The 23384-nt window shown below is 38.7% G+C and overlaps 1 protein-coding gene across 2 annotated transcripts in view; it reads right to left on the bottom strand.

Moving 5' to 3' along the window:
• Positions 1-23384, bottom strand: part of LOC117345421 (E3 ubiquitin-protein ligase MIB2-like) — a 44326-nt gene that overhangs the window by 3506 nt on the left and 17436 nt on the right. For both annotated transcript variants that reach the window (XM_033908496.1, XM_033908495.1), the window contains exons 7-18: positions 16888-16998; positions 15845-15949; positions 14852-15074; positions 13517-13662; positions 6915-7063; positions 5566-5722; positions 3752-3912; positions 3263-3401; positions 1910-2012; positions 1411-1490; positions 929-1086; positions 290-535 (exon numbers count right to left, since the gene is read on the bottom strand). In XM_033908496.1, the coding sequence (XP_033764387.1) occupies positions 290-535; positions 929-1086; positions 1411-1490; positions 1910-2012; positions 3263-3401; positions 3752-3912; positions 5566-5722; positions 6915-7063; positions 13517-13662; positions 14852-15074; positions 15845-15949; positions 16888-16998 (1778 nt within the window). The remainder of the gene's footprint in view (positions 1-289; positions 536-928; positions 1087-1410; positions 1491-1909; positions 2013-3262; positions 3402-3751; positions 3913-5565; positions 5723-6914; positions 7064-13516; positions 13663-14851; positions 15075-15844; positions 15950-16887; positions 16999-23384) is intronic.

Below are 23384 nucleotides of genomic sequence, written 5' to 3'. Positions count from 1 at the left end.
ACAACTTTGGATGGATAGGTTGACTTTAGAGCGAAATATAGGTGAACAGAGGATGGGAGTCAACAGAAAAACTTTTTATCATCTTTTTTGGAAATGGTAAGCGACTTCTTTTCACTAAACCTTTAACAGTATAAGTCAATTTATTCTATACATTTTTACAACAACAAAATTGGTCTAGGATAAGTGATTTTAATGCGAATCATTTAATTGGAGAGAGGGGGGGGGGGTCACTTTGCCAAACTGGTAGAAACTGGTTGTATAATAGTATAAAACTGGACTAGGTACATACAGATAGTAGACCTCCCACAGATACATGTTCTGGACACGGTGAATACTGAAGATCTTTGCCTGGGGTAGCGTGATATGAAACTTCCTGGACACATTTTCATACTCCATCTTCAACATGCCACCCCCCTCTACAGAAACAAGTATGCGTTTAAAGCTTTCGCCAGTCTTCATCGTATCCCAGGTAGAGGGTAGGGTAATGCCTCGTTTGGTTGTTTCAAACTTGTTGTGCTTGGCTTTATCGGCCAGTCTACAAGGGAATTTAATCGTGGGTATAATTATATACTGTACTGATCGCTGCCATTTGAATTAAGTATGATATATTTATAGTGTAAACTTTCTTCAAATGGTATCATCTCTATAGTCCTTGAGGATGAAGAATGTATTCCTTCTACACTACAGTACAACCTTTTACTGTAACATTTGCCATCCTGGTTTCATATATCTAAGTTAAAAGAAGTTAAAAAGCATGAAACAAACAAAAAATTGCTAATCAAAAAAAAAAAAAAAAAATGAAAATTATTTTAATCCATTCTGTCGAATCATTTAGATGGCAATTAACCTTTGTCCTCATAAAGTCTATATTTAGCTAGTATGTTTAAGTGATGCTCACAAAATAAAAAAAAAAATAAAAAGTACTGACCTTTCCATGAACATACGAACCATAGGGTCAGCGGCTAGGTCGAGGGGTGTGTCACCATCTTTGTTTTTGAGTGTGATATTAGCACGGGACTCGAGTAACAGACAGACAATCTGTGTTGTTACTTCATGATCCTTTTTAGCGCCCATGATTTTATCACACTGGAATGATAAATCATTTTAGCAAACTCTCAGATTCATTCATTGCTTTTTTCAATTAATAAATGTAAATGTACTTATAATCATATATATAGCATGATCAAATCTTAGCGCTAAAGCTAATTAAAATGGATTTGCACAATGATAAATTAACGCACGACAATGCTTGCCACATTGTTGATAAACCACCATTAGAGCTATCAAAATTAAGTGAAATGCTTCCTGTATGAAAATTGCTAAAATATGCACTTCAGTATATAAAGTTACCCTACTTGTTACGGCTAGTCGGAACATCATTTAACCTAATTGAGTCATCATGTTACAAACCTCTTTTGATGGGCCTGATCTACTTAATGCCAAGTGTAAGGCTGTATTCCCGAAGTCATCCTGGGCATTCACATCAGATTCTAAAACAAAATATATAACATATTGTATTAGATATGGTTTGTCAGTATATTAATCACACAATCCTTAGCCTGTTATATATCCTGTGAATTCACTCATGGAATATTTTTGCATATGTTACTTAGTCTAGACTAATATGTACATGTATAAAATGTGGATCATTTTTGATAGCACCTGTCCATAGTCCATTGTGACAGCATTACACTATATCAGTTTTTTGCACTATGAGAAAAAATATTAAGTCTCATGAAAATATAAATTTCTAAGATTTTTTTTTATAAAATCTCATGAAATGAAAACTGCTGTTTAAATTGTCTTCATACATAAGATATGTTTACTAATTGGCGTGACAATAAAGAATATTGAATCAATGTGACCATAAATAAAGTTGACTATGTGTGACCGTAAATATGAGTATCACCTGCAGCTATGAGCAGCTCGATCACCTGTTTGTGACCTCCGTTCACAGCATAATGCAGTGGTGTTTTCTTCTCCTTGTCACCAATGTCAATGTTCAAGCGGCTCTACATCGAAAACAACCAACAAGGCATGAATAAAATGTCTACCATGTAGCAAGATAAATTCACCAACAATCCCAATTATTATCAATATTGTCATATGATTGAAGATTTCTTGCAACCTTCCTCCTACTGGAATCAGCTTGTCTGTGCACCGAAAAATTCTGTCCAGACAACTCCTCCTAAACGTGTGATCTGATTCCCATGTGTAGATGTGCATGCAACAATTTTTCTCCAAACTATGGTTGCTGTCAAGTACCCTAACAGGCTACAGGCCTAATATCAAGTCCCTGGGCCTCTTGGTTATTGAGATGAAGTCTTTTGAAGATTATAGCCTATTTGACCTTTGTGACCTTGAATGAAAGTCAAGGTCATTCATTTGAACAAACTTGGTAGCCCTTCACCCCAGGGTGCTACAGGCCTAATATCAAGTCCCTGGGCCTTTTGGTTATTGAGAAGAAGTCAGGGAAAGATTTTAGCCTATTTGACCTTTGTGACCTTGAATGAAGACCAATGTCATTCATTTGAATAAATTTTGTAGTCCTTCACCCCAGGATGCTACAGGCCTAATATCAAGTCCGTGGGCCTTTTGGTCATTAAGAAGAAGTTGTTTAAATGAAAAAGTTGACGCCGCCCGGCCTGCCAGACGACGGACGCGCACCACAGCATAAGCTCACTTGCCATGTATATTAGGATATGCCATTTGTCTATATAGGTTTTGTTGCCATGACAATCATGCCAAGGCAAATGGTGGCCTCTGATTGGTTGGAGTTTAGATATTGTCCAATTTCGACCCAATTTGGTACATAGGGGTATTAAGGGAAAACAAATATTACTGTATAGGTTTTGTTGCTAAAATCATGCAAAAAAAAGTATGGCTGCGTTATTAGTCAGTCATCGGTTCACAGTTCTAGTTTCCTAAAGGCCCATTTTTTCAACTAACAATTATTACTCGGAAAGTACATGTATATCTTTAATTTTGGCCAAAAAGTAGTGTGTTTCTTTAGACCCCAAACTTATCCTGAGCTTGTTACAATTAATTCCAAGTCATACTTAGTTTCCCCTATTTTTCCATCCCTTGCTTACTGTATGGTATCCAGGCAAGTTATATATGGATTCCCAACTGAAGCTAAGCTAAAGTTAGTTAGACTGGCTCTATTTAGGATCCATGTTGCCGATGTTCCATGTTGGAGAGTGTGATTTAATTAAGGTTAAATGTGGTGCCCACATAATATATTCAATATAATTGTACTCACATCAGATCTAGATCTTGCAACAAGGCAATTAGTGGCATCCACAAAGTTATTAGCGGCTACGATATGGAGAACTGTAAACCCGTCCATGGTCTGGTCGTTAACAAAGTTTTTATTCAGTGCTAAAATCAGCTTCATTGCCCTGAAATTTGAAACACATTTAGATGCAAGACTGTTTATCAAATAAACAAATTGGTGCTTACCTTGAATGAACTCCATTGTACTAATAAAGTTTGGTCATTTCATTTCAGTCCATTTTTAAATAATCTAGTGATAACTATAAAATATTATCTTGTAATGAATATTTGAGAATCATTTTATTTCATATAGTGCCCAAAAAAGTTGTATGTGCCTTGTAAATGTGTTTTATTCAGATAAGTTTCGAACTTGGCAATAAATTTGTCACAAAGATTTGTAAATTGTTTTCGAGTCAATCTTCTACTTTGTATGGACAAGGAAACACTACAGCTACAAATACTGATATGTATCTACCCAACATTGTTCTTCAGTCCTGCCCACTGCAGTAAATTGAAACCATCTTTGTTCGGGATTTTGAGATCCGCTTTGTGAGATTTAAGAACAGCTTCCATGATCTCGGGTTGTCCATTTTTCTGTTGTACAGCATCATGCATGGTAGTGTCTCCATCACTTGCCTGTGTATAAAGCTCAAAATTATTGTTTGGAATGAGGTCCATTAGTTTGGTATTAAATGTTATTTGGAAAGATGTTTATATATCCTTTACATAAACTGGGCTGGGATAGCTCAGTTGATGTGAGCACCAGCCATGTAATATCGCGTGAAGATCCGAAGTGTGCAATTTAAAGCTCCCTATCCATATATGGTGGTTTGAAAATTTGAAAATTCTGTTTAAATAAAATAGACTAATAATACTAAATCATGTTCTTGTAAAGCAGAATTCACAATCCTGATGCAAATTGATTTTATTATCATATTATAAAAGAAAACAAAATTTTTGGTCTTTGTAATTGTCTACCGTCACTATGTCACTATGATTAATAGAATTCATCATATGTAGGTATGTTGGATAGGGAAAATCTACCTCAGGTTCTGACCCCAAATTCTACACCCGAGCGTAGAATTCCCTATTCCACATACCTAACATACATTTTTTGTATGATGGTCTATATTTCTCACACCTGTTTGATAAATTGCATGGGGAAATTGATCCAACATTGCAAAACCATAGAAACTTTATATTTTTTCTCTGTGACCGACAATAAAACCAATTACATATCTGGCAAGATGAGAAAAAAGCATGGTACATTATGTGAAAAATAAGCTGACTGTCAAAGTGTCAAGATAACAACAAATATATATTTAATTATGTTTGTCAGGGGTGATCGGCTTTCAGAAAACTGCCGACTGATGTTTGACATCACGTCATATTCCTACATGTACGCCTTACTTGCTTGCACAATAAAAACTATCTAGTCTTCCGCAGTAAAAAATAAATCCTTGACAAACAGTAACAATATGACTGAATTTAAAGGTCAATGACCACAATTAATATCGGTGAACCTATGTGGGATAGAGATTTCTCTCACCCTGGACTGGGGTATCCACAGTTTTACCGGGATTTTCTTATCTCACCCTAGGGAAAAGACAAGCGACACATGCTCTTTGAATGTGCATGCTCTTGTTCTCGATAGGGTGACGTCACTATGACCTGACCCGAGCGTTTGAATGCTAAATATCAATATTATTCACAAATCAAATCAAATTAAAATAAATATTAATTATCAGATTTTACTGAGTGTTTGGTGTTCTTTTTGACAAGCTAAACGGAACTATATTTTGTATGAAATCAACATCATAAGGTGTAAAGCGTCTGCTGAAGCCTTATATATATCACAACTGTCATCTGCCGTCCACCTGTTGTTGTTTACATACGTTTGGATTTGTTTCACACTTCGATTGGAAAACAGGGTAAGAGAAAAGAGCAAGCCTCTTGTTTGGGAATTTAACAATCTCCCTCCGAGGGTTGAGATCCCCCTATCTCACCCCAAAAGGGGTGAAAGATTCTATTAATCCTACATGGGTGTTCCACATGGGACAAATGTATCTTAAATATGCAAAGGTGTGAGAAAAATACATTATACGTATGTATATCTATTTTCACCTTTTTGAATGATGACAACTTTCTCTCTGGACCAGACAATGTAACCAATGCTCGGAAGGTATTTCAAATTTTGATGGGACTTTAAAAATTGTACAGCCTGATCACTATCTACATGTATACCCAAAAGTAATTCCCTACCAATACTGAAGTTTAGACGCTACATACCTTTATGTTGACATCACTTCCAAACTGGACTAGAACCTGCACTGCCTCCACACATGCCTTTCCAATAGAGATGTGTAATGGACTATGACCAGCCTTATTCACTATGTTGACCTTTGCCCCCTTATCCAATAACTGTTTCATTGTTTCTGTTTCCTTCCTTTTAAATAAATAGGAAAGCTTTCTAAGCTTTTATGATAGCTCAAATATGAGATGATCACGAGTTGCATTCATCTCATAATAAAATGTGAGATATATTCATGCAATGAATGTTCAACAAGAAGCCAATGTTCTGAAATACAAACTGATAGTTGATGAACACATTTAAACACTGTGACCCTGAATGTAGTTCAAGGTCATTCAATTGAACGCCCTTTTCAGTCTGTTATCAAAGCATGCCACTATCCCAATATCACTTGCTTATTGCTTGGTTACTGAGAAGTAGTTTAAAGATTTCAACCCATTAGACCTCTAGATCTGTGGCCTTTAAGGTACATCAATCATTCTTTTGAACAAACTTGGTAGTACTTCCTCCCAGCATGCTACTGGTCCAATATCATGACTCTGCAGGCCCCTTGGTTGGGAAGAAGTCAATTAAAGATTTTTAACACATTTGACCCATGTCACCATGAAAGTAGGTCAAGGACATTAATTTGAACAAACTTTGTAGCCTTTCAACCCAATATGCTACTGGCCCAATATCATGATCCTAGACCTCTCAGTTATTGAGAAGACGAAAATGTAAATTGTTTACAACACACGATAGACATCGCACGTCACACAAAGCTGGACAAAAGGAAATCATTATACATATGTAGGTCACTTGAGACTTCATCTCGGATGACCTAGGAATTAAAAATAACAAACCTCAACAGTCACAATAGAACATGGTAGCCTGTAGGCAAGGATGATATATTGAATATACAATACACCATGGACAAAATAGAGATCTGAATTGCACCTGTGTGTTGATGTTCAACTGAAAGTAAATACAATGTCACAGAACAGGGCATTTTACAGAGAAATACCTCTGAATGAGTTTAATTCAACGTCATTAGTAAGTGAAAAAAAATACAAAACATGTTAATTAAGTAAAGATGTAAAGGGTGAAAAAAAGGCCAGGGCCAGTAAATTTGGTCTGTTGTCCCAGTAAATATTGGTGACAACTTGTCATACAGGAAATTGCAAAATTTCACATATTTATACCTTTTTAAGAGTAATTCAAGATACTACTAAGTATTAGATTGGACCACTATGGTTCATCATTTGAGCCCAAACATGCATAATGGACCAGTGATGCTGTAATTGATTTTCCCTCAGTGAATTCCATGTCTGTTAACGTTGCCACATACCCAAAGGCAGCATAGTGCAGGGCACTGTCTCCTTCCCCATCCTTAAGGTCAAGGTCAGCCTTGTGTTCCAGGAGAAGTGTCACAATCTGAGAATGTCCTTCATAGCAAGCCAGGTGTAGGGCTGTCTTCCCATCCTGGGTAAAGTTCACCTTCAGGTAAAAATACAACACACCTTAAAAATAGTCTGTTAAACAATGATTTTATCTTTAGATTAATTCTGTTAAACAATGATTTTATCTTTAGATTAATTCTGTCAAACAATGATTTTATCCTTATATCAAACAGGTGACAGAATACTGTTTAAAGAGTAATACCATATTTCCTACTATTTTCAAAATAGAACTGTCGTCCAGAGGGCCAACTCATACCCCCCGCTCCTCCACCGCTCCTCTGGTGAAGATTTTCCAACAAAAACCTGTTTCTAGTGTACGGGTTACCACGGCAACCTAAATTTGTGGGGAAAAACCTGCATGCATATGTAAACATTATGAGTCCCTAACATTCCTGTGTATTTCAAATGAAATAGCTATGTAGGAGTTGTCCGAGTTTTCCACAAGAATATGGATATTGAAACATGGTAACCATGGAAACCAAAAATTCTGTAGAGAAATATCATGCATGCACATTTACACATGGTCCCTATCACTCCTGTGCAGTTCACTGGTTTATGATCATGAGGAGTTGACTGGACAAAATTCCCCCTCACCCAAAAAACGAAGTACATGTATAGTGACCTGGTTACCATGGTAACCAGAAAATTACAACATGACATAGATTACGCACATCTACAATGTACAAGGGTAATTGCCATAAAGTTTCGTTGAAATTCCCTCAGTGATTTAGGAAGAGTAGTCGGTACATCATTTTGTCTACAGACACCAAAAAAATGAAGTATAGTGACCTGGTTACCATGGTAACCACAAAATTACAACATGATATAGATTACTCACATCTAAAATGTATAAGGGTTAATGCCATAAAGTTTTGTTGAAATTCCCTCTGTAGTTTAGGAGGAGTAGCCGGTACATTGTTGTGTCTACAGACGGACAGACGGATGGATGGACGGAAAACCTGATTCCAGTAAACCTCCCCTTACTTCATTGCGGGGGGTATGAAAATATATTTGTTTATTGCTTATAGTGGATGGATAGGTGCAAGCGTAATGGTCATAGCTTGTAACGTGAATTATTGCTTTTGCTGGCAAAGACTATCATAGTAGTATACTGAGAAAAATAAATTGAAAGAACAATTCATCTGGCAACAGAAGAAGTGAAATACATATTTATTATGTACTTCAAAGGGTACCATGTCTTGTCTGATTTCTGACAGTAACCACATTTTTACCACACTATGCTGTGTTATTCCACTCTCAAGCCATTGTATAAATTTGCCTACTTGGGTAAATATATGTTATATACCACTAGTGGTATATGGCCTAGTGGTATATGACCTTCCGGTCTTTTGATTGGTCATGAATTCAAACTTTGACCCAAACTGCAATTGTTATTTAGGTCATCAATAATCAAATGACGTCACATCGCCGGGTCCTGGACGTCACCGGTACACTTTAGTTGCATACGCAAAATTATACTTGGCCACGATTCCCTTTGATTCAAGCCAATATTATTGTGGTAGAGACAGGTCACACGACTCGTGATTGTTGGATATGGAATTTATTTCACACTCGTAAGTTATTTTTCAAAAGTTGCAAAAGACATTCGCTAAAGCTCGTGTCTTTTCTAACTTTTAAAAAACAACTTACTCGTGTGAAATTAATTCCATATCCAACAATCACTCGTTGTGTAACCTCTATATATCTTACCTTGTCTGGTGTCTGACTGAGAACCTGTTGTATATCTTACCTTGTCTGGTGTCTGACTGAGAACCTGTTGTATATATATCTTACCTTGTCGGGTGTCTGACTGAGAACCTGTTGTATATATCTTACCCTGTCTGGTGTCTGACTGAGAACCTGTTGTATATCTTATCCTGTCTGGTGTCTGACTGAGAACCTGTTGTATATATATCTTACCCTGTCTGGTGTCTGACTGAGAACCTGTTGTATATCTTACCTTGTCTGGGGTCTGACTGAGAACCTGTTGTATATATATCTTACCTTGTCGGGTGTCTGACTGAGAACCTGTTGTATATATCTTACCCTGTCTGGTGTCTGACTGAGAACCTGTTGTATATCTTATCCTGTCTGGTGTCTGACTGAGAACCTGTTGTATATATATCTTACCCTGTCTGGTGTCTGACTGAGAACCTGTTGTATATATATCTTACCTTGTCTGGTGTCTGACTGAGAACCTGTTGTATATATATCTTACCTTGTCTGGTGTCTGACTGAGAACCTGTTGTATATATATCTTACCTTGTCGGGTGTCTGACTGAGAACCTGTTGTATATATCTTACCCTGTCTGGTGTCTGACTGAGAACCTGTTGTATATCTTATCCTGTCTGGTGTCTGACTGAGAACCTGTTGTATATATATCTTACCTTGTCTGGTGTCTGACTGAGAACCTGTTGTATATATATCTTACCTTGTCTGGTGTCTGACTGAGAACCTGTTGTATATATATCTTACCTTGTCTGGTGTCTGACTGAGAACCTGTTGTATATATATCTTACCCTGTCTGGTGTCTGACTGAGAACCTGTTGTATATATCTTACCCTGTCTGGTGTCTGACTGAGAACCTGTTGTATATATATCTTACCTTGTCTGGTGTCTGACTGAGAACCTGTTGTATATATATCTTACCCTGTCTGGTGTCTGACTGAGAACCTGTTGTATATCTTAACTTGTCTGGTGTCTGACTGAGAACCTGTTGTATATATATCTTACCTTGTCGGGTGTCTGACTGAGAACCTGTTGTATATATATCTTACCCTGTCTGGTGTCTGACTGAGAACCTGTTGTATATCTTACCTTGTCTGGTGTCTGACTGAGAACCTGTTGTATATATATCTTACCCTGTCTGGTGTCTGGCTGAGAACCTGTTGTATATATATCTTACCCTGTCTGGTGTCTGACTGAGAACCTGTTGTATATCTTACCTTGTCTGGTGTCTGACTGAGAACCTGTTGTATATATCTTACCCTGTCTGGTGTCTGACTGAGAACCTGTTATATATATCTTACCCTGTCTGGTGTCTGACTGAGAACCTGTTGTATATCTTACCTTGTCTGGTGTCTGACTGAGAACCTGTTGTATATATATCTTACCCTGTCTGGTGTCTGACTGAGAACCTGTTGTATATATCTTACCTTGTCTGGTGTCTGACTGAGAACCTGTTGTATATATATCTTACCTTGTCTGGTGTCTGACTGAGAACCTGTTGTATATATATCTTACCCTGTCTGGTGTCTGACTGAGAACCTGTTGTATATATATCTTACCTTGTCTGGTGTCTGACTGAGAACCTGTTGTATATATATCTTACCCTGTCTGGTGTCTGACTGAGAACCTGTTGTATATCTTACCTTGTCGGGTGTCTGACTGAGAACCTGTTGTATATATCTTACCCTGTCTGGTGTCTGACTGAGAACCTGTTGTATATATCTTACCTTGTCTGGTGTCTGACTGAGAACCTGTTGTATATATATCTTACCCTGTCTGGTGTCTGACTGAGAACCTGTTGTATATATATCTTACCCTGTCGGGTGTCTGACTGAGAACCTGTTGTATATCTTACCTTGTCTGGTGTCTGACTGAGAACCTGTTGTATATATATCTTACCTTGTCTGGTGTCTGACTGAGAACCTGTTGTATATCTTACCCTGTCTGGTGTCTGACTGAGAACCTGTTGTATATCTTACCCTGTCTGGTGTCTGACTGAGAACCTGTTGTATATATCTTACCTTGTCTGGTGTCTGACTGAGAACCTGTTGAATATATATCTTACCTTGTCTGGTGTCTGACTGAGAACCTGTTATATATCTTACCTTGTCTGGTGTCTGACTGAGAACCTGTTGTATATCTTACCCTGTCTGGTGTCTGACTGAGAACCTGTTATATATCTTACCTTGTCTGGTGTCTGACTGAGAACCTGTTGTATATTTATCTTACCCTGTCTGGTGTCTGACTGAGAACCTGTTATATATATATCTTACCTTGTCGGGTGTCTGACTGAGAACCTGTTGTATATCTTACCCTGTCTGGTGTCTGACTGAGAACCTGTTGTATATCTTACCTTGTCGGGTGTCTGACTGGGAACCTGTTGTATATTTATCTTACCCTGTCTGGTGTCTGACTGAGAACCTGTTGTATATCTTACCCTGTCTGGTGTCTGACTGAGAACCTGTTGTATATATATCTTACCTTGTCGGGTGTCTGACTGAGAACCTGTTATATATCTTACCCTGTCTGGTGTCTGACTGAGAACCTGTTGTATATCTTACCCTGTCTGGTGTCTGGCTGAGAATCTGTTGTATATATATCTTACCTTGTCGGGTGTCTGACTGAGAACCTGTTATATCTTACCCTGTCTGGTGTCTGACTGAGAACCTGTTGTATATATATCTTACCCTGTCTGGTGTCTGACTGAGAACCTGTTGTATATATATCTTACCCTGTCTGGTGTCTGACTGAGAACCTGTTGTATATCTTACCTTGTCGGGTGTCTGACTGAGAACCTGTTGTATATATCTTACCCTGTCTGGTGTCTGACTGAGAACCTGTTGTATATATCTTACCTTGTCTGGTGTCTGACTGAGAACCTGTTGTATATATATCTTACCCTGTCTGGTGTCTGACTGAGAACCTGTTGTATATATCTTACCCTGTCTGGTGTCTGACTGAGAACCTGTTGTATATATCTTACCCTGTCTGGTGTCTGACTGAGAACCTGTTGTATATATATCTTACCTTGTCGGGTGTCTGACTGAGAACCTGTTGTATATCTTACCTTGTCTGGTGTCTGACTGAGAACCTGTTGTATATATCTTACCTTGTCTGGTGTCTGACTGAGAACCTGTTGTATATCTTACCCTGTCTGGTGTCTGACTGAGAACCTGTTGTATATCTTACCCTGTCTGGTGTCTGACTGAGAACCTGTTGTATATCTTACCTTGTCTGGTGTCTGACTGAGAACCTGTTGAATATATATCTTACCTTGTCTGGTGTCTGACTGAGAACCTGTTATATATCTTACCTTGTCTGGTGTCTGACTGAGAACCTGTTGTATATCTTACCCTGTCTGGTGTCTGACTGAGAACCTGTTATATATCTTACCTTGTCTGGTGTCTGACTGAGAACCTGTTGTATATTTATCTTACCCTGTCTGGTGTCTGACTGAGAACCTGTTATATATATATCTTACCTTGTCGGGTGTCTGACTGAGAACCTGTTGTATATCTTACCCTGTCTGGTGTCTGACTGAGAACCTGTTGTATATCTTACCTTGTCGGGTGTCTGACTGAGAACCTGTTGTATATTTATCTTACCCTGTCTGGTGTCTGACTGAGAACCTGTTGTATATCTTACCCTGTCTGGTGTCTGACTGAGAACCTGTTGTATATATATCTTACCTTGTCGGGTGTCTGACTGAGAACCTGTTATATATCTTACCCTGTCTGGTGTCTGACTGAGAACCTGTTGTATATCTTACCCTGTCTGGTGTCTGGCTGAGAATCTGTTGTATATATATCTTACCTTGTCGGGTGTCTGACTGAGAACCTGTTATATCTTACCCTGTCTGGTGTCTGACTGAGAACCTGTTGTATATATATCTTACCCTGTCTGGTGTCTGACTGAGAACCTGTTGTATATATATCTTACCCTGTCTGGTGTCTGACTGAGAACCTGTTATATATATATCTTACCTTGTCTGGTGTCTGACTGAGAACCTGTTGTATAAATATCTTACCTTGTCGGGTGTCTGACTGAGAACCTGTTGTATATATATCTTACCCTGTCTGGTGTCTGACTGAGAACCTGTTGTATAAATATCTTACCTTGTCTGGTGTCGGACTGAGAACCTGTTGTATATATATCTTACCTTGTCGGGTGTCTGACTGAGAACCTGTTGTATATATCTTACCTTGTCTGGTGTCTGACTGAGAACCTGTTATATATCTTACCTTGTCGGGTGTCTGACTGAGAACCTGTTGTATATATCTTACCTTGTCTGTTGTCTGGCTGAGAACCTGTTGTATATATATCTTACCCTGTCTGGTGTCTGACTGAGAACCTGTTATATATATCTTACCCTGTCTGGTGTCTGACTGAGAACCTGTTGTATATATATCTTACCTTGTCTGGTGTCTGACTGAGAACCTGTTGTATATATACCTTACCCTGTCTGGTGTCTGACTGAGAACCTGTTATATATATCTTACCTTGTCTGGTGTCTGACTGAGAACCTGTTATATATCTTACCCTGTCTGGTGTCTGACTGGGAACCTGTTGTATATATATCTTACCTTGTCTGGTGTCTGACTGAGAACCTGTTGTATATATATCTTACCTTGTCTGGTGTCTGACTGACAACCTGTTATATATATATCTTACCTTTTCTGTTGTCTGGCTGAGAACCTGTTGTATATATCTTACCTTGTCTGGTGTCTGACTGAGAACCTGTTGTATATATATATATCTTACCTTGTCGGGTGTCTGGCTGAGAACCTGTTGTATTGTGTTAATGTCATTCTGAGAGGCTGCCTGTACAATGTTAGCAGAGGCAGCTTGTAGAGGGGGTTGGACTTTCAGCATGTCAACAAAAAGCTGAGCTATTGTCTCAGATACATCTGTAATAGAAATATTAATATACTGGACTCCTGTATTAGGGGATACATACTGTACCCTAACAGATTGATGGCATAAGAATCAACATACTCAGTTTTGATAATGTTATCCAAGTGATCCAAACATTTTATAACAGCACTTCACACTACCATCTCTACAGTTCATTAAAAATATCAGGATTCTCAGTTTAGTGTCTTTATTCCTGAAAGCCATCTGAGTCAAAAGTCAGTTCATACAAGGCTTAAGTAATTCTATGACAGAAAATTTTCCAAAATATGAAAAGTTGCAGGTGGACAAGAGGAGTCTTTTCAAAAATTGATTCAGTTTGTATTAAATTGCAAATTGTCATGTACAGTAGTGATTTATGTAGATAGGATCAACAAGCTGTAGTAAATCAAAAATTCTCACTATTTTATAAGACACTATAATAATGCCTACCCTTACCCATTTTGACCTACCAGAGTTATTTCCCTTTACAACTATAAGTTGGTATAACCACAATCTTTTGACAGCCCATATTTGCTTATTCTTTCTGACCTAATAGATTTACTTGCCTAGGACATCTCTATCAGTTTGGTACTGCTTCCCCTTGATGACCCATCAGAGTTACTTCCCCTTACACCTCTCTATCAGTTGGTATTTGCCTGCCCTTTCTGACCTACCAGAGTTACTTCCCTTGGACCCTGCCCTTTCTGACCTACTAGAGTGAGGGGCCAACGTGGCCGAGTGGTTAAGTTGTCCCGACACTTTATCACTAGTCCTCCACCTCTGGGTTCGAAACCTTCGTAGGGCAGTTGCCAGGTACTGACTGTAAGGCCGGTGGTTTTTTTCTGGGTACGCCGGCTTTCCTCCACCTCTAAAACCTGGCACGTCCTTAAATGACCCTGGCTGTTAATAGGGTGTTAAACAAAACAAACAAAACAAACCAAACCTACCAGAGTTACTTCCCTTGGACCCTGCCCTTTCTTAACTACCAGAGTTACTTCCCTTGGACCCTGGCCTTTATGACCTACCAGAGCTACTTCCCTTTGACCTCTCTATCAGTTGACCCTCCAGAGTTATATGCCCTTACACCTCTCAGAATCAGTTGGTATTTGCCTGACCTTTTTGACCCATCAGAGTTAATTTCTTCCCTTGGACTTTTCTGTAAGTTTGGTATAACAACAATCTTGACAGCACATATTTGCCTACCCTTTCCACTGATGCTCATTTCCATCTCCTCTGAGCTGTCCTCCTCATCATCATCTACCACCACAGATGTTCCCATCAGAGATGGTGGTGCATTCGAGGCAGCTCCTTCTGGGGTGCATGCCATGATACAAGCAGGGTTGAAGATCCACATACGATCATCTACCTTCACACGAATGTCTCCATCACTGTCTATTCGTGCAATTCGTCCCTGTTTCTTCAGCACCTGAGGCAAGAGATGGTTTCAAATATGTACTTCGGACAAGAAATTGGATGTGATGTATATACAGTGCAACTGCCGAAAACCTAACCTTCTAAAACCGAACACCTCTGAATACCGAACGAATTGTATTTGTACGGAATCAGTCCTTCTTTATCATAGTATTAAAAAACTTCTAAATACCAATCCCTCTGAATTGCAAACACTATATATAGCTATCTTTCCAACTTTCTTGGGATATATGACATGACAAAATCACTTTTTTATGTGGTGAATTAAATGATTTCAAATGTTTATTTTTTGTGTATTGATATCTCTATGTATTCTAGGTAAACTGTAATTAAAAGATGATTCTGACTCAGACCTGATGCTCTACATGTGTTACAGGAGGTGTTATAAAGTTACAGGGGAAAGGCTTGTACAACAAGCATATCAGTGATACTGGTTAGTGCTACAGTATTACATGTTCCTACCAACCCCCACTGTAACTAGTAACAGTGACCTTGACCTTGACCAAAACCCCTTAAACTCTAACTAGTTAACGATGTAATAGTTCTTTATCATTGAGTGAAGATTGATCAAAATCCTTCAAGGAATGAAATGCAGCACTAGAGTGCTTAGAGTGCTGACAAACTTAGGAATTATGTAAATTTACATTAGTTACATACATGACTGAGGGAGAGGAAACCTGAAGTCCCCCCCCCCCCCCCCCCCCCCCCCCCCCCCCCCACCGGTTTCACTGGTAGGGGACCAATAACAGTGTGTACAGTGCTAACCTGTTTCATGTCATCGTTCCAGCCACCGTGACCAGCCTGTAACAATTTCACCTGTTCCATGTCTCCCAGTATCTCCACCAAGTCATCTTTGCTAAATGTATGAACCTGTTAGAAGTTAAATCAACGATCGCTTAACAATATTGTTTACTAAATCTACAAGTACAATTGAACCTGTGATCTCAAAGTCATTGAGATCATCAAAACGCTTTAGGATATCCATTGCATACAAGGTCATCAAGTAAATTTGATACAGAATTTTTACTCTCAGAACTGAAATAGTCATTCCAGTTAAACATGGACTTTGAATTATCAGAGTTTGAGATAACACAGTTTGACTGGAGCATCTCAAAGCACTTAGCTCTATGTGGTTTTTATCACAAGAATTATCATAAAAAAAAGCCACAAGGAACGTGCCTAACTACTCATGAAAGATGTCACATACGAATCACAAGATTTCAATACATTTTCTACTCTGTGACAGACCAATCACACATTTCAATACATAGACCCTTATGTGACAGGCCAATCACAGATTTCAATACATTTACCTCTCTGTGACAGACCATTCACTGATGTCAATACATTTACCTCTCTGTGACAGACCAATCACAAATGTCAATACATTTTCCTCTCTGTGACAGACCAATCACTTATGTCAATACATTTACCTCTCTGTGACAGACCAATCATAAATGTCAATACATTTACCTCTCTGTGACAGACCAATCACACACTTCAATACATTTACCTCTCTGTGACAGACCAATCACACACTTCAATACATTTACCTCTCTGTGACACAAAGATGTAAATTTAGCACTTCTCTATAACAGATCAATCAAATCAGTCACGTTGCTAAATCTCCTCTCTTTGACTGACTAATGCAGTCGCATAATATGTCAATTACACCACTCTTCTGTGACAAACCAACCACAGATGCCATTTGTCACCTCCCTCTATATATGACAGACCAATCACAGTAAACGTTGTCAATACACAATACATGTACATGAATTAATCTGGTGGATGGTCAGCTAACTTACTCGAGTGAGAGCTTTGCGGTTGAGGTCCCATATCTGGCCGTCTAGGTACTGGACTTTGCCAACATCTCCTCTATGTAACAGCTTGATCAGAGTTCCTTCCTCCTTGATACACTGTAATGTCAGATCATTTAATACACTGTAAGTCACTATTGTATACCGTGTACAATTATCTGACATTATATATAGGTATAATACCTTATATATATTCCAACACTGTAAAGTCAGATAATTTAATATACTAGTGTACTGTACGCAAGTCATAACTGAATACCTTATATATTCCAACAATGTAATGTCAGACTTTTTGATATACTTTTATAAGCTACTGTTTACATTATGTTATACTAACTCCTATGATTGTAGTTACTATTAATAAAAAATCCCAGAAACTTGGCGCCCACCATTGAATGATCATCAATGGTTCTACTACACAGTGTATGTCACTCAGACTGATCTTCTCTCTACTTTTCTCCTTTTTCTCTTAATAATCTAAAGACAGGAACAAGTTGAGCCAAAATTTGAAGAAAAAAAAATTCCATCATTTTTTTTCAAGAATAAAGCAATCACAATCTTCAATTCTAAAAATCCAAGGTGGCTGCCTGTTGGATATTTTGTTTTTCTGATAAAAAAATTGAAACTAAAATTGGCCCAAATAAGGACCAAGGGGAACATACTTTTGACATTTGAGAAATATGCCTCCAGTACTTTTCAAAGAATGGAGATGACAAAGTTAAAATCTAAGATGACCAACTGTTGTTCATTTTCTTTCCCAGATGAAAAATCTAACTTAAATTGGTACAACTAAATAGGCACTTAGAGGAACCTGTACATTAAGTCCAAGGAATATATTCACCACTTTTGAAGAAATAGCGATGACAAACTTAAATTTTCAAAATCCAAGATGGCTGGCTGTCGGCTATTTTATTTTCATGATCAAAAATCTAAATTAAATTGGCACATCTAGGTTCCAACGGGAACCTACACATGTAGTTTGAGGAATATCACAGAACTTTTCAAGAAATAACAATAACAAGGATTGTTTACGCTGGCCATGGACAATCTTATCAATATAAGGCTGCCTACCAAGTTCCATCAAAATTCATTCATTTTTACTAAACGTTCATATATAAGAAAAGTTAATGCATGACATGTAGAAGATGCAGGACATCAGACAAAAGGCAAAGGTCACCTAAAATACAGTTTATTATATAATCCACGTACTGGAACAATTCACCCCAACCTTTGTGCATACAAATGTAGTTCTATCAATTGATGCCACCTCGCTTTCTATATACATATTGTCATTTTACCTAATGAGAGCTTGCTATATCAAGAAGATGTTTTCTGGGTCAACCATTGACACTGCACTGTCCAGAACAAGAGATCCCAGAGGGATCTTGGCGCCCACCATTGAATGATCTTCATAGGTTCCATGTTAGATTGATCTTTTCTCTACTTTTCCCTTCATTTTACTAATCTGTGCAAATTGAGACATCCCTCCAGTACTTTTCAAACAAGGGAATCCTAGCTAATTAAGAAATTTGAGATTTAACGATAATGGCTGTTTGTTTGCCAGGTTGTTTTCAGGACAGACTGGTCCAAAAATGCAATACAAGGGACCAAGGGGAACCTACTTATGAAATTTGAGAAAGATCCATTCAGTACTTTGAGAAATAGAGATAACAAACTTCAATTGTCAAAATCCAAGATGGCTGCCTGTCGGCCATGTTGTTTTCTGATTGGTCTCAAATCACAATATGCATAACTAGGCACCAAGGGGAACCTACTTATGAAATTTGAGAAAGATCCATTCAGTGCTTTCTCAGAAATAGCGATAACAAACTTCAATTGTCAAAATCCAAGATGGCTGCCTGTCGGCCATGTTGTTTTCAGATTGGTCTCAAAACGCAATATGCATAACTAGGGACCAAGGGGAACCTACTTATGAAATTTGAGAAAGATCCATTCAGCACTTGAGAAATAGAGATAACAAACTTCAATTGTCAAAATCCAAGATGGCTGCCTGTCGGCCATGTTGTTTTCTGATTGGTCTCAAATCACAATATGCATAACTAGGCACCAAGGGGAACCTACTTATGAAATTTGAGAAAGATCCCTTCAGTGCTTTCTCAGAAATAGCGATAACAAACTTCAATTGTCAAAATCCAAGATGGCTCTCTGTCGGCCATGTTGTTTTCAGATTGGTCTCAAAACGCAATATGCATAACTAGGGACCAAGGGAAACCTACATATGAAATTTCAGAAAGATCCATTCAGTACTTTCTCAGAAATAGTGATAACAAACTTCAATTGTCAAAATCCAAGATGGCTGCCTGTCGGCCATGTTGTTTTCTGATTGGTCTCAAATCACAATATGCATACCTTGGCACCAAGGGGAACCTACTTATGAAATTTGGGAAAGATCCCTTCAGTGCTTTCTCAGAAATAGAATAACAAACTTCAATTGTCAAAATCCAAGATGGCTGCCTGTCGGCCATGTTGTTTTCAGATTGGTCTCAAAACGCAATATGCATAACTAGGGACCAAGGGGAACCTACATATGAAATTTCAGAAAGATCCATTCAGTGCTTTCTCAGAAATAGCGATAACAAACTTCAATTGTAAAAATCCAAGATGGCTGCCTGTCGGCCATGTTGTTATCCGTTTGGTCTCAAAACGCAATATGCATAACTAGGCACCAAGGGGAACCTTCATATGAAATTTGAGAAAGATCCCTTCAGTACTTTCTCAGAAATAGCGATAACAAACTTCAATTGTAACAAGAGATCCCAGAGGGATCTTGGCGCCCACCATTGAATGATCTTCATAGGTTCCATGTCAGATTGATCTTTTCTCTACTTTTCCCTTCATTTTACTTATCTGTGCAAATTGAGACATCCCTCCAGTACTTTTCAAATAAGGGAATCCTAGCTATATAAGAAATTTGAGATTTAACGATAATGGCTGTTTGTTTGCCAGGTTGTTTTCAGGACAGACTGGTCCAAAAATGCAATACAAGGGACCAAGGGGAACCTACTTATGAAATTTGAGAAAGATCCATTCAGTACTTTGAGAAATAGAGATAACAAACTTCAATTGTCAAAATCCAAGATGGCTGCCTGTCAGCCATGTTGTTTTCGGATTGGTCTCAAAAAGCAATATGCATAACTAGGCACCAAGGGAAACCTACATATGAAATTTGAGAAAGATCCATTCAGTACTTTCTCAGAAATAGTGATAACAAACTTCCATTGTCAAAATCCAAGATGGCTGCCTGTCGGCCATGTTGTTTTCTGATTGGTCTCAAAACGCAATATGCATAACTAGGCACCAAGGGAAACCTACGTATGAAATTTCAGAAAGATCCATTCAGTACATTCTCAGAAATAGCGATAACAAACTTCAATTGTCAAAATCCAAGATGGCTGCCTGTCAGCCATGTTGTTTTCGGATTGGTCTCAAAAAGCAATATGCATAACTAGGCACCAAGGGAAACCTACATATGAAATTTGAGAAAGATCCATTCAGTACTTTCTCAGAAATAGTGATAACAAACTTCAATTGTCAAAATCCAAGATGGCTGCCTGTCGGCCATGTTGTTTTCCGATTGGTCTCAAATCGCAATATGCATAACTAGGCACCAAGGGGAACCTACATATGAAATTTGAGAAAGATCCCTTCAGTACTTTCTCAGAAATAGCGATAACAAACTTCAATTGTCAAAATCCAAGATGGCTGCCTGTCGGCCATGTTGTTTTCTGATTGGTCTCAAAACGCAATATGCATAACTAGGCACCAAGGGGAACCTACATATGAAATTTGAGAAAGATCCCTTCAGTACTTTCTCAGAAATAGCGATAACAAACTTCAATTGTCAAAATCCAAGATGGCTGCCTGTCAGCCATGTTGTTTTCGGATTGGTCTCAAAAAGCAATATGCATAACTAGGCACCAAGGGAAACCTACATATGAAATTTGAGAAAGATCCCTTCAGTACTTTCTCAGAAATAGCGATAACAAACTTCAATCGTCAAAATCCAAGATGGCTGCCTGTCGGCCATGTTGTTTTCTGATTGGTCTCAAATCGCAACATGCATAACTAAGCACCAAGGGGAACCTACATATGAAATTTGAGAAAGATCCCTTCAGTACTTTCTCAGAAATAGCGATAACAAACTTCAATTGTCAAAATCCAAGATGGCTGCCTGTCGGCCATGTTGTTTTCGGATTGGTCTCAAAATGCAATATGCATAACTAGGCACCAAGGGGAACCTTCATATGAAATTTGAGAAAGATCCCTTCAGTACTTTCTCAGAAATAGCGATAACAAGAATTGTTTACGGACGGAGGGACGGAGGGACGGACGGACGGACGGACGGACGGAGGGACGGACGGACGGACGGACGACGGACCATGGACGCAGGGCGATTTGAACAGCCCACCATCTGATGATGGTGGGCTAAAAATTCAAGATGGCTGCCTGTCGGCCATGTTGTTATCCGATTGGTCTCAAAACGCAATATGCATAACTAGGCACCAAGGGGGACCATCATATGAAATTTGAGAAAGATCCCTTCAGTACTTTCTCAGAAATAGCGATAACAAACTTCAATTGTAACAAGAGATCCCAGAGGGATCTTGGCGCCCACCATTGAATGATCTTTATAGGTTCTATGTCAGATTGATCTTCTCTCTATTTTTCCCTTCCTTTTACTAATCTGTGCAAATTGAGACATCCCTCCAGTACTTTTCAAACAAGGGAATCCTAGCTATATAAGAAATTTGAGATTTAACGATAATGGCTGTTTGTTTGCCAGGTTGTTTTCAGGACAGACTGGTCCAAAAATGCAATACAAGGGACCAAGGGGAACCTACACATGAAATTTGAGAAAGATCCCTTCAGTACTTTGAGAAATAGAGATAACAAACTTAAATTGTCAAAATCCAAGATGGCGGTCTGTCGGCCATATTGTTTTCCAATTGATCTCAAAATGCAATAAGCATAATGAGGCACCAAGGGGAACCTCCATATGAAATTTGAGAAAGATCCCTTCAGTACTTTCTCAGAAATAGCGATAACAAACTTCAGTTGTCAAAATCCAAGATGGCTGCCTGTCGGCCATGTTGTTTTCAGATTGGTCTCAAAACGCAATATGCATAACTAGGCACCAAGGGAAACTTACATATGAAATTTGAGAAAGATCCCTTACATACTTTCTCAGAAATAGTGATAACAAAGTTCAATTGTCAAATCCAAGATGGCTGCCTGTCGGCCATGTTGTTTTCCGATTGATCTCAAAACGCAATATGCATAAAGAGGCACCAAGGGAAACCTACATATGAAATTTGAGAAAGATCCCTTCAGTACTTTCTGAGAAATAGCGATAACAAACTTCAATTGTCAAAATCCAAGATGGCTGCCTGTCGCCAATGTTGTTATCCGATTGGTCTCAAAACGCAATATGCATAACTAGGCACCAAGGGGAACCTTCATATGAAATTTGAGAAAGATCCCTTCAGTACTTTCTCGGACATAGCGATAACAAACTTCAATTGTCAAAATCCAAGATGGCTGCCTGTCGGCCATGTTATTTTCAGATTGGTCTCAAAATGCAATATGCATAACCAATCACCGAGGGGAACCTACATATGAAATTTGAGAAAGATCCCTTCTGTACTTTCTGAGAAATAGCGATAACAAACTTCAATTGTCAAAATCCAAGATGGCTGCCTGTTGGCCATTTTTTTTTCTGATTGGTCTCTAAACGCAATATGCATAACTAGGCACCAAGGGGCCCCTTCATATGAAATTTGAGAAAGATTCCTTCAGTACTTTCTCAGAAATAGCGATAACAAACTTAAATTGTCAAAATCCAAGATGGCTGCCTGTCGGCCATGTTATTTTCAGATTGGTCTCAAAATGCAATATGCATAACTAGGCACCAAGGGGAACCTTCATATGAAATTTCAGAAAGATCCCTTCAGTACTTTCTCAGAAATAGCGATAACAAACTTCAATTGTCAAAATCCAAGATGGCTGCCTGTCGGCGATGTTGTTTTCCGATTGGTCTCAAAACGCAATATGCATAACTAGGCACCAAGGGGAACCTTCATATGAAATTTGAGAAAGATCCCTTCAGTACTTTCTGAGAAATAGCGATAACAAACTTCAATTGTCAAAATCCAAGATGGCTGCCTGTCGGCCATGTTGTTTTCCGATTGGTCTCAAAACGCAATATGCATAACTAGGCACCAAGGGGAACCTTCATATGAAATTTGAGAAAGATCCCTTCAGTACTTTCTGAGAAATAGCGATAACAAGAATTGTTTACGGACGGAGGGACGGACGGAGGGACGGACGGAGGGACGGACGGACGGACGACGGACCACGGACGCAGGGCGATTTGAATAGCCCACCATCTGATGATGGTGGGCTAAAAATTCAAGATGGCTGCCTGTCGGCCATGTTGTTTTCCGATTGGTCTCAAAACGCAATAT

This window comes from Pecten maximus, chromosome 16 (genome assembly GCF_902652985.1).
Source record: "Pecten maximus chromosome 16, xPecMax1.1, whole genome shotgun sequence".
Classification (NCBI taxonomy): domain Eukaryota; kingdom Metazoa; phylum Mollusca; class Bivalvia; order Pectinida; family Pectinidae; genus Pecten; species Pecten maximus.
This window is presented reverse-complemented; position numbering and strand designations above follow the sequence as displayed.